At 34.9% G+C, this 19835-nt stretch overlaps 1 protein-coding gene across 1 annotated transcript; it reads left to right on the forward strand.

Moving 5' to 3' along the window:
* On the forward strand, positions 1-1746 carry LOC132559435 (uncharacterized). The gene is made up of 2 exons (XM_060224050.1): positions 1-16; positions 662-1746. The coding sequence occupies exons 1-2, from the start codon at positions 1-3 to the stop codon at positions 1744-1746; spliced, it is 1101 nt and encodes a 366-aa protein (XP_060080033.1).
* Positions 1747-19835: the final 18089 nt, after the last annotated feature.

The following is a 19835-nucleotide window of genomic DNA, read 5'->3' on the forward strand; positions in this document are numbered from 1 at the left end:
ATGTACAAATTACACAGTAAGTGTATTCCTGGGGCAATCCTGACAGCTCTATCAAATATGACAGCAATGTCAAGACTGGTCGGTAATAGTAGAGCGATTATTACACGGGGCGATGACCATACATTAACACAGAGGGGAGAGAGAGAGAGAGAGAGAGAGAGAGAGAGAGAGAGAGAGAGAGAGAGAGAGAGAGAGAGAGAGAGAGAGAGGAGAGAGAGAGAGAGAGAGAGAGAGAGAGAGAGAGGGGGGGGGGGGGGGGGGGAGCAGAAATTTTGCTGAACCTACCTCATAACGCAAAAAAGAGAAACAAAAATCTACATCCAAATAAATCCGTCTACAGGATGTACAGGATAACTCTGGGAAGCATCTACACCAAGGGAACCTCTCTACACCAAGGGAACCTGTCTACACCAAGGGGATTGTCTATTCCAAGGGGATTGTCTACACCAAGGGAAATTGTCTACACCAAAGGGAAACTGCCTACACCCAAGGGAAACTATCTACACCCAAGGGAAACTGTATTCACCAAGGGAAACTGTCTACACTAAGGGAACTTGTCTTCACCAAGGGGATTGTCTACACCAAGGAAAACTGTCTACACCAAGGGAACCTGTCTACACCAAGGGAAACTGTTTACACCAAAGGTACTGTCTACACCAAGGGAAACTATCTACACCAAGGGGATTGTCTATTCCAAGGGGATTGTCTACACCAAGGGAAATTGTCTACACCAAGGGAAACTTTCTACACCAAAGGGAAATTGCCTACACCCAAGGGAAACTATCTACACCCAAGGGAAACTGTATTCACCAAAGGAAACTGTCTACACCAAGGGAACTTGTCTTCACCAAGGGGATTGTCTACACCAAGGGAAACTGTCTACACCAAGGGGATTGTCTATTCCAAGGGGATTGTCTACACCAAGGGAAATTGTCTACACCAAGGGAAACTTTCTACACCAAAGGGAAATTGCCTACACCCAAGGGAAACTATCTACACCCAAGGGAAACTGTATTCACCAAAGGAAACTGTCTACACCAAGGGAACTTGTCTTCACCAAGGGGATTGTCTACACCAAGGGAAACTGTCTACACCAAGGGAACCTGTCTACACCAAGGGAAACTGTTTACACCAAAGATACTGTCTAGACCAAAGGAACTTGTCTTCACCAAGGGGATTGTCTACACCAAGGGAAACTATCTACACCAAGGGAACCCGTCTACACCAAGGGGATTGTCTATTCCAAGGGGATTGTCTACACCAAGGGAAATTGTCTACACCAAGGGAAACTTTCTACACCAAAGGGAAACTGCCTACACGCAAGGGAAACTATCTACACCCAAGGGAAACTGTATTCACCAAAGGAAACTGTCTACACCAAGGAGATTGTCTACACCAAGGGGATTGCCTACACCAAGGGAAACTGTCTACACCAAGGAAAATTGTCTACACCAAGGGAAACTCTCTACACCAAGGGAAACATTCTACACCAAAGGGAAACTGCCTACATGCAAGGGAAACTATCTACACCCAAGGGAAACTGTATTCACCAAGGGAAACTCTCTACACCCAAGGGAACTGCCAACACCAAGGGAAATTTTCTACACCAAAGGCAACTGTCTACACCCAAGGAAACTATCTACACCCAAAGGAAACTGTCTACACCAAGGGAAACTTTCTACACCAAAGGCAACTGTCTACACCAAAGAAAACTATCTACATCCAAGGGAAATTGTCTACACCTAGGGAAACTTTCAACACCAAAGGCAACTGTCTACACCCAAGGAAACTATCTACACCCAAAGGAAACTGTCTACATCTAGGGAAACTTTCTACACCAAAGGCAACTGTCTACACCCAAGGAAACTATCTACACCCAAGGGAAACTGTTTATATTCAATAGAAACTGTCTACACCAGCAACTATTGGAACTCACTACAACCAAACAACCAAATCACCACCGGGAAATACTCTACAGGGAAAGTATTGTGTATTGTTACATTGTCTATTAGGGAAACTGTCAGCACAATGGTGACAACCTAAAGCCAAATTTCTGAAATTATAGATGTTATTGGTTTTATCATGAAAATCAAAGGCGGACTGTTTCATTACATTACACAACCAAATGATGATAGAACTAATATACAGTATGTAAATACTAATGTTGATCAGTCAAACGTCTGGCTAACAATACAATGAAATGGTCTATCCTTTCGTTAATGCTGATTCTGTGTTAAGTCTCCTGTGGATCTGTGTAAACAATAAACTGAATGTTTACACATGGTCTATAAAGTTTATAAACTTTACACGCTTGGCATGGCTTTTGAGTATTGTTATATAAACACATCACTAAACACTTGCCTATTTACTTATAATTAGATAATCTTTCTTGAAACATAAACCAAATATTAACAATTATTTTCAGGACGTCAGGTCGATAGCTGTTAGTTGGCTTATATGTTGGCACTTGATAGAACGTCATGTGGCGTCAATATTTCGATTGATTCAAAGGCTAAACTGTGTGTACGAGTAAAAAAATATTGCCTTTGCGTGGATGTTCCATTTGACCTGAATTTGGTTTGTAAGGGTTTGGTTTGTTTCAGTAAAGAAAACGATTTTTTGAATGAGCTAAGTGTGAATCATGAGTTATTGGCCAATATTACAAATCTTATTAAGCTGTCTCACGCTAACCGTTCAAACATTGATCATTCACAGCGTGTTTATTTTAACGACTGTTTCGAATCTGCTATAAAAAGTCACTACCTTAATAAATAGGAATCATATTATGTAATCCCTCTAATCAGGTATGTGATAGGTTCTTGCTGTGTCGGAGATGACATGATGCCTAACCTGTCGGTGACCAGTATCAGAAAGAACCAGTAATACGACCTTAGTTACAGGTATAATGGGTCCTAGGAGACCACCACGCCAATGAAACTCCACAGCAATCACGTGAATGCCACATTGCTCTTAGCCAATCCTGTAAATAAATAGAGATTTTGTGAAAAGTGTTCTAAGCTTGATTGATGTTCTTGTGCTGTTTTGTTTATTCATAAAGCAACATCGGATTGCATGTCCAGGAGCCCGAAGGTGGTCCTGTCCTTGAGACCCTGATACAGACTCAGACATCTTGAATGGATTACCATGCATGGAAGCATTTTAGGGAGTATTGGAAAAAAAGCTTCAAATGTTCTTAGTAGAATTACATAGCCTTTTCAATTAACACCAGTTGCTTTTACTGAAGGGAAAGAACTGTATCTCAAATACCAATCTGTGTGAGTTTGGATCCATGAAATCGAAAGCGAAATACCGCTTTTTATGTGAATCAACTAAATATACAAGTGAAGCGCTTGGTTTGTCGTGGGCGATAGCGTAAGTGTAAGAGAAAATAAGAGCGCCTGGGAAAATAAGGTACTTTGCATTCGTTTTTAATTAACTAATTCAATCTTGATAATTAGTTCATTGGTTAGTTTATCTCGCTATCTGCATTTAAACTTTTTTCGGTCAATTTGATTTTCCTATGCTGCCTTCTAGGTTTTAGCGATATAGGCCCATAGTGTAACTAACAAGAAGGACGAAACAGTTGAATGATCCAGCTTAACTAACTGGTCCTGCTAAATCTAAATTTGTATTGAAAATTGTTATTCAGTTGCGTGTCTTCTGAACATTTTATTCATGGTCGATTGGGAAATCAGACTCCTGTCATCTGCATTTAAGTCAAAGGCCAGTGCGGTACTTTCTTTACTTCCCTATAACGAGTAATTTGCCTTTAACGGTTTGCGTGGTGAAAGAAAGTGGGAAAAACCAATGATCTGCGACCAGGCGACTGTTCCGTGTAGGTCACGACCCTAAGGTGATAAAGACGATCAGTATGTTGAGTCAGCATCGGAAATCGACACGGATAACCACCACATCTTTATGAAAAAAATGGAATCACTCGATTTATACAAATCGTCGAAAGGATAAAAAAGCTTGACCTGGACAATATGCATAACAACTGAAACTATCATGCGAGCAAGCATGTTTATTAACTGTATTTTATATGTTAGGTCTAATCTTGTTTCTAAACCAGTAACTGTGATAGACAAATGTCCTAATACTCGGGATAAAGTTTCCAGTTTATGGAAGTTTGATAGCCCGTTAGTGTGAAGGGAAATTATTTAACAATTGAGCGATAAGTGCCTGTCTGTTAACCTTTCCATATCCTCGGGGACCATGGGAACACTTTTGTTGACTAGCGAAAATGCAATGACAGCAGCATGTTTTATGAATGTCTAAGTTCAGAAAACCAATTATCCTATCGTGTACCAATGAACATAGACCTTAAACGCATGTGATTGTATTACATTCTGTTGGATAAAATCACTCCTTTCTTTCCAGAGCATATTTCTATCACGTTTCTCTTTCCTGATTACATTTGATTTTATACTCTATGTCAATCCCCATTTTAATTTATATTCGAGTAGAAATGTGCTTCTTCATTCGTTCAACACACTATTTAACAAAATTACCGTGGTAGTTTCATCTATGACTGTGACTGTTAAATGGGTTTTAGCCTTAAATTCGGTTTCATGGTTTAAAATTAATGCATAGGTATGCATGTTTATGTGAATATATTATTAAACAAAGGTATTGTTAAAACTAAGTAGATGTTATGCTTTGTAGAAATTTTGGATTCATATACCAAACGGTGTGCTGAAAAACTTGGTCGCGCACGACACCTTAAGAGACACAAAGGAGACTAAACTATTAACAATCTTCAAATATTTTCTCATTTTCTCCACCCATCGCAGCTCCAAAATCTCAAATCTTTGCCTTTTACTGTTTCAACGTTTCTTAGTCGTTTAAAATCACAAATTACATGTATTACTGCAAGTTACTGTATCTGTATGTTAATAGAGATGTTGGTGGTACATAATGTACCATCAATATAGAAATAAGATAGCAACATGTCAACATAATTATTATTCAAACTTAAACTCGATGAAACCAGGGCAAAACAATGAGAAAATGGAATGGAAAATACAAAAATACAAGACGATGTGATCTTATAGGTAAGCGTCTTTTGCTTAATCGATGACATCTGTCATTACAATCTTGGTCAATTTAAGTAGGTATTATCACGTTCTTTAGTGAGAACAGGATAATACCTACTTGAATTACCAGAATGTAATTATGTTTAATTAAGTCCTTACTTATCTGCAGCTATCAACTGAATAAGACTTTTTTTAATGAAGTTATTTGTTTCAATCATATCATAAAATATTGTGTTGTTATAACAAACAATAGCTTAAATTTTACATTAATAACGAGTAAATAATAATATTGGTAACAATATGTTATCTATAGAAAATATATCATTAATTAAATGCATCCCTAAAAGTAACCACACTATCTGGGGAAGGATTTCATCGGTACGAGTGTAGTATTCCATCATCTCAAACTCCCAATCTGTTACTCGACATTATTTACAGTACCACGATGCTCAGTATCCTTACTCATTATGTATGTAGAGTACATAAAGACTAGTATATAACGGATCAAACATAAGACTTTATTATGTTATCCGCGTCAAAATGTTGTTATCCTTATATCCCGAATTATTCGACCTCGTGTATAATATCAATAATGAAGAAAATACTTTGATAGTATTACATCTCATTTACTGTTTAATAATAAATTAGTGTTAACTGGACTTGAAACGAATGTTCATGATAATTCCCCACGTTAGTAATGTTTCGGAATGTGTGTAGAGGTAAAGGGATTGTTTTATATGGCGATTTTAGAAAACTCGTACGAAGAAATGTTATACATGATACTGTATAAGAGATATCATACATTATGCTTCATCATTTAACTCGTCAAGACAGGTAGAAAGATATATATCTATATTTTCACAATTTATCAAAATCCGGGAAGAAGAACCAACAGGTGCGGCGGATATCATATACAGGAAGTTGACACTAAACCGGAAACAATATTGCGAAATTGTACGTAAAATAGACTATGACTCAGGTTAGAAATGGTGATGTTCTGTTATACCATCAATTAACCATTAAACGTATCAAACGTCATTGGGTCATTATTAACGGAAAAAAGGTAATTCTGTACCATTTCAAAGGTGTAATCGGGATTAATATTTCACTTAATATCTTTTGTGTAGAAGTACAATTCAACCTTAATCTTATTTATTCACGCAATCTCCAGGATAGGTCCTGAACCGTAGGAGAAAGGAACAAGGATTTACGTAATACAGACAATGGTTTTCGTATTGTAAATCTAGAACGTCAACTATGAATTATATAACCGAGGAATTGAAATATCCGCTAAGGTAGAGTACAGACACCTGAACATTTTACCCATTCTCACGCATTTCCCTCAAGTTAGAATGAAATGAACAACTCCTACCTGGACCCTTAAAAAAGAAAACATACTGGCAGTGACAGCACGGCGTTATCAACTTTATTTATGGAGAAGATAAATTTACGGTGTCCGGTGCCTGATATTCGAATTACGTATATCTCTAGAAACCGAATAGCATATAAATTTCGGGGTTAGAAGGAATATTTCAATATACAACTTACAATATCTAGTGTTTCGTAATCCCTAGTAAGACAGGTGTAATACAGTTAAGTTTTAAAATATTCACCAACATGTGATAGGATAGCATACATGTAGCGGTGTTATATTTCAGTGAAAACAAAAACTTATGTACATGTATACATGAATGTACTAGGAATACACAAGGGCACGTGACATAAAACACAATAGGAAAGAGCAACTGGGTACATTTAGTTGTAGAAGACAGTATTGTAGTGTAACACTATAATGATGTCAAGTATACACATGAATCATGAATCAATAGCAAAGGCATGAATCAGCAGAAATTAAAGGCATTATATTTTGCAGTGCCACATGACACTTATCGCTTCCTGTTAACTACCGACCCGGATTTACTAATTTGTCACCCGCTTTCTCTGTAATTTGAATATAAATAAGATATACACCTACAATACCACCTTACTGGAGATGTTTTAACCCACAAGTCATCGTTATTACCGGACGTAAATAATGTACCTAGTGCACAAGGTATCAGAAATGTTGCTAAAAGGAACAATTCAAGGTAAAGTGATCACATGAGTACACATTTAAATGAAGAATATATATATATAAAAAAAGAGTAAAATTCGTTTACGTCAATTCTAGAATCAATTACCCAGATATTCCTCGTCACGGGTTGTCTAGCTCACCTTATATATTTCAAATATCAGCGCTAAGGTTATTTTCTTCCTTGTATACGACGATAAAATGATCAAATGTAATGAACCCTTACTAGAGCAGGTATATTATGGTAACATGATAAATGTGTTACGAAGCCGAAAATATTTAAACTTCTAGAGTTAACGGAAATCACAGAAAGTTTTATAAAGATTATAAGCCTTTTTTAAACATAACACAAATATTGTTTTTCATTGTAAATACTTTAACCTGCGGTCTTGTCTTCATTCACGTATAGAAATATATCAACACCAGTGTAGAGATTAGCATTATTCTACAAGAACATATATCCATTCCTCAACATGGTGGTCGTTGTCTCATCAAAGTGGATCTAGGACATACGCGTACTACATGTAGAACACCTGTAACTCTAGCAATAATATCTTGTGTTTTGGGTAACAATGCATATATTAAAATCTAATCTTCTAAGTGCACTAGATCACCTATTTGCACTCGATCTATTATTGTTTTAATCAGGTATTGTTAGTGTTAAACGTTTTAACCGTAAACATCTGTTCAATTCCGTGTTTCTATTGATTGTTCTGATCCCACGAATTCCCAACAAATAATTTAAAAAAATACTCATAGCATTATGCAAAGACATAAACAAAAAATCGACGCCGCGAAATTTTCAAATTCATTTAAAAAAAAGAAAAAGAGAGAAAAAAAACAAACAAACAAAAAAAAAAAAAAAAAACAGAAGAAGAAGACAAGCTACAGTATAGTAGTTATTTTATAACGAACCGGCATAAACGATCAACACTTACAATGCACAGTGTAGTTAATAGATGATAATTGTGTGTCTACATAATTTACATTCCACGGTAAAGAACTAAATATAGGAGCCATTTTTGTAATATTCCAGTCACACCTGGTTGATATTGGGTGCGGTGGAAATCATCACATGTATGTTGATACCTCACTAAAAGGATATCTTAATAAAGTTGGAGCGAAAAACATTGCGTTTAATTCAAAATTAAGTAGTATATATGTCAAAAGTAGAATAACGGGTGACGAAATATGAGAGAAAGTAACTGTATTATTGATAACAAATGTAAAGAAATATTTTAATCGCCATCGGCATTTGATAACAACATTAAAATTGATTTTGTTTTATATTTACCTAATAAAACGACCATAATAATGTTAGATAATTGAACATATCAATGTCACAACAGCGCCTTTATTCTGAATAAAAACAAATCCTCACTGTTATACTTCACTCACATTTTATTTGTTATGGAGCACAGTTAATTTACTCTGATCATTGTGTCATGTTGTTGTCATTTTAGTCTAAATTTAGTGTCTTTTAATGTACATATTTTTGTTAATAATATTTTTATTAATATTTATTTATTTATTATTTTTATTTATTTATTTGGGACGTATACTGTTGCTTACGATTTAATATAAAATTCTAGTATCTTGTGTCCATGTCTACTTTATATAGAACAATCCAATTTTTGCATTAGTAACGTCACTTCTACTCCTGCGCGGCTGATAAGTTGGCCCTAGTTAACATTTGTGAACAAAACATAAGGACTAAACATGGACAGACATCGATAAAGCATATGATACTATACGCAGGCTGTCACGTCTTAGTCATTGAAATCAACAATTTTTTTCTTTATTGTTGTCTTTCAGAAATTAAATGACATCAGATCTATTTACTCCATAAGTGATAAAACATCTCTTCCAAAACTTTAAGCTGAAAGAATTCACAGCTGTTACTTCATCATCTGCTGATCATCCTCCATCGGAGTGATTACAATCAAGCCAGAAGGAAGAAGAGAGAGAGAGAACCTACTTACACTTTAAGCTGAAGATTACGGAGATTTTGATGTTCCTGAATCCTCGTCTCTGATCTCCGTTCTATTTCAAAACACTTTCCTTTTTGCTTCGCATTTTATCATTTTGTATCTCTGTATGTTTATATATGAGAAGCTCTGAGTGGTGTACTAATGGTTAGCGTAAATACACTGTTGTTTCAGACTCCCTGACGTCGTTAATGTAGGGAAACACTTGTATCTTCCACACATGATTTTGAAATACGAGGTTATATACAAACATATTATAAAATTGTGCTGTTGTATCCTGGGTTGTGAATCAAAACACTTTTTGTCTGTCTTTGTGACAATTAGTAATTTTGAACAGCTTGTGATTTCCTCTTGTAAATCTTATCATTTCGATTAAAAATCTTATGACTTATGTTATAAATCTTGTGATTTATACAGTAAATCTTGTTATTGGTAATGTGAATCTTTGGATTATGTTTCACATCGTTTAATATATAGTGTGTACAAAACAATTCAAATTAATTTACATCATGGAGATCTACGGAGTATTCTGCCCGATCCTTGATGTTGTACAACAACGTGGGTAGTTCGGATGTTATCTGTGACTTTACCTGTGTCTGATATACGTGATTTTATCTGACTCGTTCATTTAAGATCAGTATAATTGAAAAGAAAATTTAAGTGTTAATTTAATTGTAAGAGCGTTTTCTTGTTATTTAATTGTATAAATTTATTTGTAGAACGTATAAATTTAATTGTATGAACGTGTTAAATTTATTTTTATTTGTATAAATTTAATGAACGTTTGAGTATAAAATGTTACGTTTGTATAAATTTATTTGTATGAACGTTTGAGTATAAATTTATTTGTAAGAACGTTTGAGTATAAATTTAATTGTATGAACGTTTGAGTATAAATTTATTTGTATGAACGTTTGAGTGTTAATTTAATTGTATGAACGTTTAAGTGTTAATTTTAATGTAAGAACGTTTAAGTGTAAATTCAACTGTAAGACGTTGAAGTGGTAATTTAATTGTAGAAACTTTTAAGTGTTATTCTGACTTAACTGTAAGAACGTTTAATTGTTAATCTAATTTAATTGTGAGCTGGATTAAGTGTTAATTTAATGATAGGAACGTTAAGTGTTAATTGAACTATGCTTTTTAAAAATAAAACATGATGTCATGCGCTGTCCTAGTCTGTGCTGTTCGTTCACATATGATTTATAGATATTATGGGAAAGGTTGAACTTTTTCGTGTATTGAATTGATAAAAAAAAATCAAGTTACATTGTCAAAAAATATCACTATTGATGTAACAGGAAAAAACAACACATATGTATATATATCATGTCATGATACTCACACTCAACAAGATTATTTCGCTTTGTTGTATCTTATTTTAATGTGTATCAAATGATGCTGTCTAATTGCGTGTCTTTTGTACAATCTTCTTTTATTCCTTCGGGGTATTTGATATCTAAAATGAGTTTGATCGTTTTGTCATTGGTTGCTGCCTTGTTTTTTTTTTAAATTAACAGTTAACAGCAATATGACATAGTATCATGTTTGCGAGTTGCTAGTTGCACAAATCACATATAATTTCAACCAACTGTCATACGAATTCTCCAGGAAACCTTCACGATTTGTAAAACTATCCAGCCAGCTCGTAATTTCCACGTGGGAACAGGCTCATTGTTAACTGAAATGATTTCTCGTATATCTGACAATGTAACTGATGAATTATTCATGAAGTTACATCTCATTTTGGGGGATAGTCTCACTTTATCGATATTTCAAACCTCAATACAAACTGATAGAAAGCATACACCGTAGAGCCATTACACAAGGATAAATCGGATCTAAAAATATGATTAATTTCTTTGATGTGTTGAAAAATGTTATTTTGTTTATTCAGAATATCGATTTATCAAATGTCTCCTATCATTTTATATCAGGATTCATAACGAGAAATTAAATTCGTAAAAAATCTAAGGGAGATTCAGCACCATTGAAGAATTACGAATGTTGAAAATATCCCAAAGGGAGTGACAATGTCGTCACAGTAGAAAAGACGAATATATGTAGATTGTACTATCTGTACAGTCTACTACATCCATTTTAAAGTGTAAAGCAATAATAATGCTTTATCGATGAGATCTGTTATCCTCCAATCATCGTTATAATAACACTAAGCCTTCATGGTCACATGTAAAAATGTTTTACCGAGAATGGGTTGTCTTATTGATTGTTACAAGCATCAGTGACCCCACTGAACTTAAACAATACCAATGTACACTGCTAGTATTGACACCACAAACAGTTTATTGGTATGGGAGTTTATATTTGTAGCAATGACATGGCAAGGTCATGGCCTACATAATTGTATCTCCCATCTATAGCTGTCGTTGTTCACCACGATTAAAGACTTGTTCATCATCTTTTCTATTTTTCAGTGAATAATTCTATTATTCGGGAACTGACACTGTCCAAAACACAATAAATGATAAATTCTTACTCTAAAATGAATCAATTTTTCAATGCGATTATTGTGCTGATTTTATCAATTTTGCATAGAATTTTGGAAACTGAAGTGAGGTTTATTTTCATTCATTGTCCATTTTTATACTATCTGTGATGCCAAATCAAGCAAATGCACGTCCATTTCACTGATTTATCTGACTCTGAAATTTAGTGATTGATTTTATAACCGACAAAAATCAATTTTCCTAGAAAAGTTATAACGTATCCTAGGAAATTAAAAAAGAAATGAAATAACAACAAAATGACATAATAACATTTCTTCTCCAGTAAGTTAGCATTGTTATATACATTAACTCTCCAAATATAATGCATTTATTCTCTCTAAATCGACATATAGCCAGCGTTGGTTGGCTTAGAAAGCATTGTTAACAAAGCCGATTACCGCTTTTGTTTCGTTTTTGTGTGTGTGTGTGTGTGTGTGTGTGTGTGTTTGTTTGTTCAGAAACCACATTTTTTTCAATTGACATTTTATAATGTGTTTAATGTTGAGCGTTTGTCAGAAATTAAATCTTTGATGATATTCAACGGCATGACATATCCGATTTGTTTACTGCCTCGTCCGTTTCGGTATCACAGATCAGATCTCTGTGAAAACCAACATGTCCTTATATTCCTGAAATCAATTATTACGTAATGGTTATGGTAGTCGACAGAAGCATTGACCATTCTTCGTTTAATTGCATTTGACGCACGGGATATGTTTGACTAGCATTTCCATACGTGTGGCTGTCAGGAAATACGATAAAACACCAGTACAGACTTCAGTAAAAGATAAAGATAAAAACACACAGTGTTTTAAATATGACATGTAGCCTATTTTTTCGGGTGTAATATATCACTAGTCTCCTTTGTTCTTATTTCAGCTCGACATGAAGTTGCTGTATTTATAACTCGCGTTTTACAAATATTGTGTTAGCAATTACGTTGCATGGAACAATAAAAGTGATAGAAATGCACGCAAACTAAACACAAAACCACGTGTACCAAAGGGATAAGCGTCCCATACATCAAAAGAGATACCCACCTTTCCTGACATCGAGAACAATTGTATGTCATCAGTGATCACGAACAAATGGATGTTCGGTTGGCTATGTGGACCAACAAGATTCGGATAAAAATGAAATAATTGTTTTTGGGATGCTGTTTTACATTTGTCAACTTAGGAGATGTCACTGAAACGATTAAGTGATATCACCTATTGTGTTGGTGATATCACTTCAATAAATGGATATCGCCTATTGTGCCGCCATATATTCTATCACAGTAATGTCACCTATTTATTATCGTGATGTCTAATCGTTTTAGCGACATCACGACAATGAACTACTGATGAATTGGTCACTATAATGAATAATAGGTGATATCACAAAATCACCTATTCAGTTTGATTAAGTGATATCACCCGATAATACTCACCGAATCCTTTTCTAGGAGCTACTTGTAACACATAATCGTGTCAGTGATTAAAACGTGAAATGGCTCTCCATATTTGTTCATAGGTATTGTGATTCTAGTTTGGATATAAGACATGGAATGTGTTTGGCGAAATTAATGCATTTCGTCTTCGTAGTGTCGCAATTTTTTTGATAGAATATGACATATCGATCTTAAAACATTCTTAAGACTAATTTGAGTGGATCTCATTCACTTTTCAATACAATGTGAAGATTTCTTAAGAATGAGATGCTAACAATTAATATACCGCACATGAGTCCTGATTCGACCTAAACTCGACCAAAAGTAAAATAAAACCTAAAAAAAGTTTGCTCTTAAAGTACTAACTTGAATAAGATATATCTAAATGTTCGTAACCAGGAAAAAGTAACATTTGATATGGTTAAAGCCTAAATGAGTATAAAACAGATAAATGGAAAGTAGGCATAAACCAAAGAGTTACTAGTTAAAATACGTACTTCCACACTTAATGGAACAAAGAGTTACTAGTTACAGTACGTACTTCTTCACTTAATGGAACAAACAGTTGCTAGTTACAATACATATTTCCACACTTAATGGAACAAAGAGTTACTAGTTACAGTACGTACTTCCACACTTAATGGAACAGAGAGTTACTGGTTACAGTACATACTTCCACACTTAATGGAACAGAGAGTTACTAGTTACAATACGTACTTCTTCACTTAATGGAACAAACAGTTGCTAGTTACAATACATATTTCCACACTTAATGGAACAAACAGTTGCTAGTTACAATACATATTTCCACACTTAATGGAACAAACAGTTACTAGTTACAATACGTACTTCCACACTTAATTTAACAGTTACTAGTTACAATACGTACTTCTACACTTAATGGAACAAACAGTTACTAGTTACAATACGTACTTCTTCACTTAATGGAACAAACAGTTGCTAGTTACAATACATATTTCCACACTTAATGGAACAAACAGTTACTAGTTACAATACGTATTTCCACACTTAATTTAACAGTTACTAGTTACAATACATATTTCCACATATTTCCACACTTAATGGAACAAACAGTTATTAGTTACAATTACTTCCACACTTAATAACAGTTACTAGAACAAACAGTTACTAGTTACAAACAGTTACTAGTTACTTCCACACTTAATGGAACAAACAGTTGCTAGTTACAATACATATGTATAATCAAACAGTTACTGGATTTACACTTAATGGAACAAACAGTTACTAGTTACAATACGTATTTCCACACTTAATTTAACAGTTACTAGTTACAATACGTACTTCTACACTTAATGGAACAAACAGTTATTAGTTACAATACGTACTTCCACACTTAATTTAACAGTTACTAGTTACAATACGTATTTCTACACTTAATGGAACAAACAGTTACTAGTTACAATACGTACTTCTTCACTTAATGGAACAAACAGTTGCTAGTTACAATACATATTTATTACAATACGTATTTCTACACTTAATGGAACAAACAGTTACTAGTTACAATACGTATTTCCACACTTAATTTAACAGTTACTAGTTACAATACGTACTTCTACACTTAATGGAACAAACAGTTATTAGTTACAATACGTATTTCTACACTTGATGGAACACACAGTTACAAGTTACAATACGTACTTCTACACTTAATGGAACAAACAGTTGCTAGTTACAATACGTATTTCTACACTTAATGGAACAAACAGTTACTAGTTACAATACGTATTTCCACACTTAATTTAACAGTTACTAGTTACAATACGTACTTTCACACTTAATTTAACAGTTACTAGTTACAATACGTACTTCTACACTTAATGGAACAAACAGTTGCTAGTTACAATACGTACTTCCACACTTAAAAGAGACGAACTGTATTCCAATGGATTTACTACAGTATAGTATTTTTGTGAATCAGTCCTGAGAATCAGTCATCGTCTCCGCTATCTCCTCTTAACGGTATAGTCAATGTTGCTTTATTAATAAAACACATATGTCAATAATTGCAGGAAATACCTCAGAGAACATGACGATATGTTTTTGGTTAAGCTAGTCAGTAATGCAGACAGTATTTCATTACCAGTATTTGGTTTTCCTATTATATATATGTATGTAATTACACACGTTTAAGTAATCCAGACTTATAAATGTAACACAAAACAGCTCTTCCTTACATCATGATAGTCTATATGTACAAAAAGACACGCTTAAGAACATGGACCTTTCGACACAAATTAAGAACGAGGTACAGTTCAACCTACGGCCGAGGCTTTATTTTCACTACATATATATGTAATATAAAAATCGTATTATGATTTACTTTAATTCAATATAGCATAGCGATATGTTCCGAATTCCACTACAGAGTTGCTAGAATGTATGTCTAAACCGTTTTATTACAGTGTTTTCTGGTCCCGCTCGATCTCTGCTGCGAAGTGCGACAGACACACAGAAAACGTTAACAAGTACCAGTATCGTATATATTAATGTTTTATGTCTAATAAGTAGGTCATTGTTTTAACTATTCAAGATAACGGAAACACATTCCTGAAAGGATGTCCGGTACACACGTACTTTTTTCCGGATCAGTTACGAAGGCGGACGGGTTTCATTCGTGTACAAAATATATGCATATACTGTGTAGTCCTTGTCTTGGTCGTCGTGTTGTGATAGACGTTTTCTCAGTTCGTATTGGTAATTCATGTTTTGTCTATTTTCATGTGAGTTGATAACGAGTTACTTATGAATTAGATAATTTCCAGTTATAAAGAAATCATGATTAGAATCAAAGATCGGTAAAGTAGTTAACTGTGTATAGAAATGCAAGGACTTTATAATCATTTACAAGATAAAAAATAGTACAAGGTGTGTCGCTAAGGAATAACATTATACTTAGATCTCGGGTGAAAAAACTTGTGAAACTAAGGATTTTTTTCTATCAGCACTGACACGGTAAACACTGCATTCGGAGTAAGTATCGAATCCAACGGGACATACAAATATTATTGAGCAAAGCTTGGAGAACATTAACAAAATCGTTTTACTGTTTTCCATCTATTCCAAAATATATACTTTTGTGGGTGTGTTTTAGTCAGGTTAGTGTATGTTTAAGTTACATCCGCGTCACTTCATTAGCTAGATACACAAACGCACTGATTCTCAAGAAGGTTTCGTGGACACATATTGCATATAACAGGTCACTTCCAATTAAATTTATATTATATTCACACTCATTCAGCGAAATTAATGGAAATGAACGAGTGATGTAATTAAAAGCAATGCACCGATTTTTGTTATTTGTTGTTTAAGAGGTCCCGGGAAGTTCCACTTACCCCTAAATACATGTGTACAGTTAAGGACTCTGCCAATCCTTTCCAACTTTATTTATAATTAACTGTGTATACATAATCTGTGTTGTACTCAGCATCCACAACTTTTAGCCAAATTACTGGGTCAACACGTGTGAAAAATAATTAAGCACTAGAATGAACGTCAGCTTCTTAAAACTAAAAATAGAAAGTAGCTGCTCCCACATTCCTGGGTAGTATTATTAAATAGTTTAAGGGTTTTTTCTCCCAAACACATTTATAACTATGATATATATGTGCATTTCATTCCGTAATCCGTCAAAACAAACTCCCCAATCTTCCCAATTTCATTTTATCTCTTATTCTCTCCCTCTACGATTTCTTTTTTCCCTTCTCTCTCTATCCCCCTTTTATTTCCTCAAATTCCTCTTTCCTTCCATCCATTACCCTCTAACTCCCCAGACCATCTCGAACTCCCCACACCATCTCGAACTCCCCACACCATCTCTAAATCCCCAGACTATCTCTAACTTCACAGACCGTCTCTAACTCCCTACACCATCTCCAACTCCCGAGGCCATCTCTTACTCCCCAAATCGTCTCTAACTTCACAGACCGTCTCTAACTCCCTTGATCATCTCTAAATTCTCAGACCGTCCCTTACTCCCTTGACCATCTCTAAATCCAAAGACTATCTCTAACTCCACAGACCGTCTCTACCTCCCAGGCCGTCTCTAACTCCACAGACCGTCTCTGAGTCCTCAGACCGTCTCTAACTCCCCAGACCGTCTCTGAGTCCTCAGACCGTCTCTAACTCCCCAGACCGTCTCTGAGTCATCAGACCGTCTCTAACTCCCCATACCATCTCTTACTCCCCGGACTATCTCTAACTCCCCAGATCATCTCTAACTTCACAAACCGTCTCTAACTCCCCAGACTATCTCTAACTCAACAGACCATCACGAACTCCCCAGACCATCTCGAACTCCCCCAGATCATCTCCAACTCCCCACACCATCTGTAAATCTCCACGCCGTCTCTGACTCCCTACACCATCTCCAACTCCCGAGACCATCTCTTACTCCCCAGATCGTCTCTAACTTCCCTGACCATCTCTTAATCCCCAGATTATCTCTAACTCAACAGACCATCACGAACTCCCCAGACCGTATCTAACTCTCCAGACCATCTCTAACTCCCGAGACCATCTCTAAATCCCGAGACCGTTTTTAACTCCCTAGACCATCATCGACTCCCTACATCATCTCTAACTCCCCAGACTATCTCTAACTCCCCAGACCATCTCTAACTTCACAGTCCATCTCCAACTTCACAGACAGTCTCTAATTCCCCAGACCATCTCTTTCTACCCAGACCGTCTCTAACTCACCAGACCGTCTCTGACTCCTCAGACCGTCTCTTACTCCCCAGATTGGCTGGTCCATCCTATTATTCATGAAATGTGTATTCTTAATGAATCTCCTAACTAATCATTAATATGTAAAATGTTATTCCAATCACCATCAAACACGTCACGGAGTAAGAGCTTTCTTTAATTGTCGGTTAATGTTTTAGTACATCATAAAGCTATCCATCAGTTATGCCGTCCTATTTAATGTCTGTTGATGTGATCGATCCGTCACCAGATCGTCTAATTGATTACCCTACCACAATGTTTGTATATTATTGTTTACACCTGTTGGTGACGCATAATATCTGGACTTAAATAACTCGCTGAAGGTTGTAAACTATATCGACATACAAATAAGGCATGGGCTACAACTCACATCGATATAAGATATACACGTTAAAGTGTAACACGGACATGCTAGAAATACAAATGTTTCATTGGTATACGTTATACATATTCCGTTCTAAAAGTAAAGAATATTTTTTACACTAAAGCTGTAAATACACTTAAACAAGCTCTGACAAAAAAATCATTTATTCAAGAAATACAAAAGGTAGGAAACAAAACGTAACTATACATCAGTGTAAATTCGTATTTGATATAAGATCATTCATACAGAAAAACTTCAATAGTTACAGTACAAAATGATAGAAACTAGTATCGATGATTTATTTACTACTAATCGTTACGTTTAACAAATCCTACTCAATTCGAAAAGAAGAATTTACTTTATTCTTCCGAATTAAAAATCGTTTTTGTATATTGCCTTCCTAAAGCAAAACTTAGCTGACAGCTCGAACATGGGTGACTATTGGAATGAAATGTGTTTGAATGTAAGTCGAAACTACCTCACCGCCCTAACAATGTACACGTAGTCGCGAGAGCAGTAAATAAGAAACTAGTAACTGCAATTTTTTTAAATGAAATATTTAGATTTTAAATCAATAATCGAATTTATTACAATGCTAGAGAAAATGTTCTTAAATCGTTTTGGTTGTTAGAGTTATCTTCCTTGATATGTAAGATGCAATCATAGGAATATCAGTCGATCATGAGAAAACCTGCTGTTGATATCAGAAACAAATTACTTACTTTACAAAGTAGTTTATTCGGTTTATTTACACGATATATAAATAAAACATTCATTTTTAAAAAGTAATGATTTGTTAATCTAAAATATCACAACAAAATCACGGGTCAGATACAGGATTCCATTAAGCCTTTATGACAGAACAAATAACGCATGACATTAATAAACAAAATATGTCTACATTTATTATGATGTTCAGGTGTATGACACGTATGTAGCTATTTACATGAGTTTACCGATGGTAAATTGTACTTATGTTACTGCTTAAACTGGTACACTGTACCTATGTTAATGGTTAAACTGGTACATGGTACCTATGTTAATAGTTAAACTGGTACATGGTGCCTATGTTAATAGTTAAACTGTACACTGTAACTACGTTAATTATCAAAATAATTGATTTTAAAACTGTACATTGTACTTATGCTAATAGTCAAACTGTACATGGTACCTATGTTAATGGTTAAACTGTACATGGTACCTATGGTAAAGGTCAAACTGCACATGGTACCTATGCTTATAGTTAAACTGTACATGGTACCTATGTTAATGGTTAAACTGTACATGGTACCGATGGTAAAGGTCAAACTGCACATGGTACCTATGCTTATAGTTAAACTGTACATGGTACCTATGTTAATGGTTAAACTGTACATTGTACCTATGTTAATGGTTAAATTGCACATGGTACCTATGGTAATGGTTAAACTGTACATGGTACCTATGGTAATGGTTAAACTGTACATTGTACCTATGTTAATGGTTAAATTGCACATGGTACCTATGCTAATGGTTAAACTGTACATGGTACCTATGGTAATGGTTAAACTGTATACGGTACCTATGGTAATGGTTAAACTGTACATGGTACCTATGGTAATGGTTAAACTGTACATAGTACCGATGGTAATGGTTAAACTGTACATTGTACCTATGTTAATGGTTAA

The sequence above is a fragment of the Ylistrum balloti genome, unplaced genomic scaffold (assembly GCF_031769215.1).
Source record: "Ylistrum balloti isolate Yb309-2 unplaced genomic scaffold, AGI_CSIRO_Ybal_v1 Utg370910, whole genome shotgun sequence".
NCBI classification, from domain to species: Eukaryota; Metazoa; Mollusca; class Bivalvia; order Pectinida; family Pectinidae; genus Ylistrum; species Ylistrum balloti.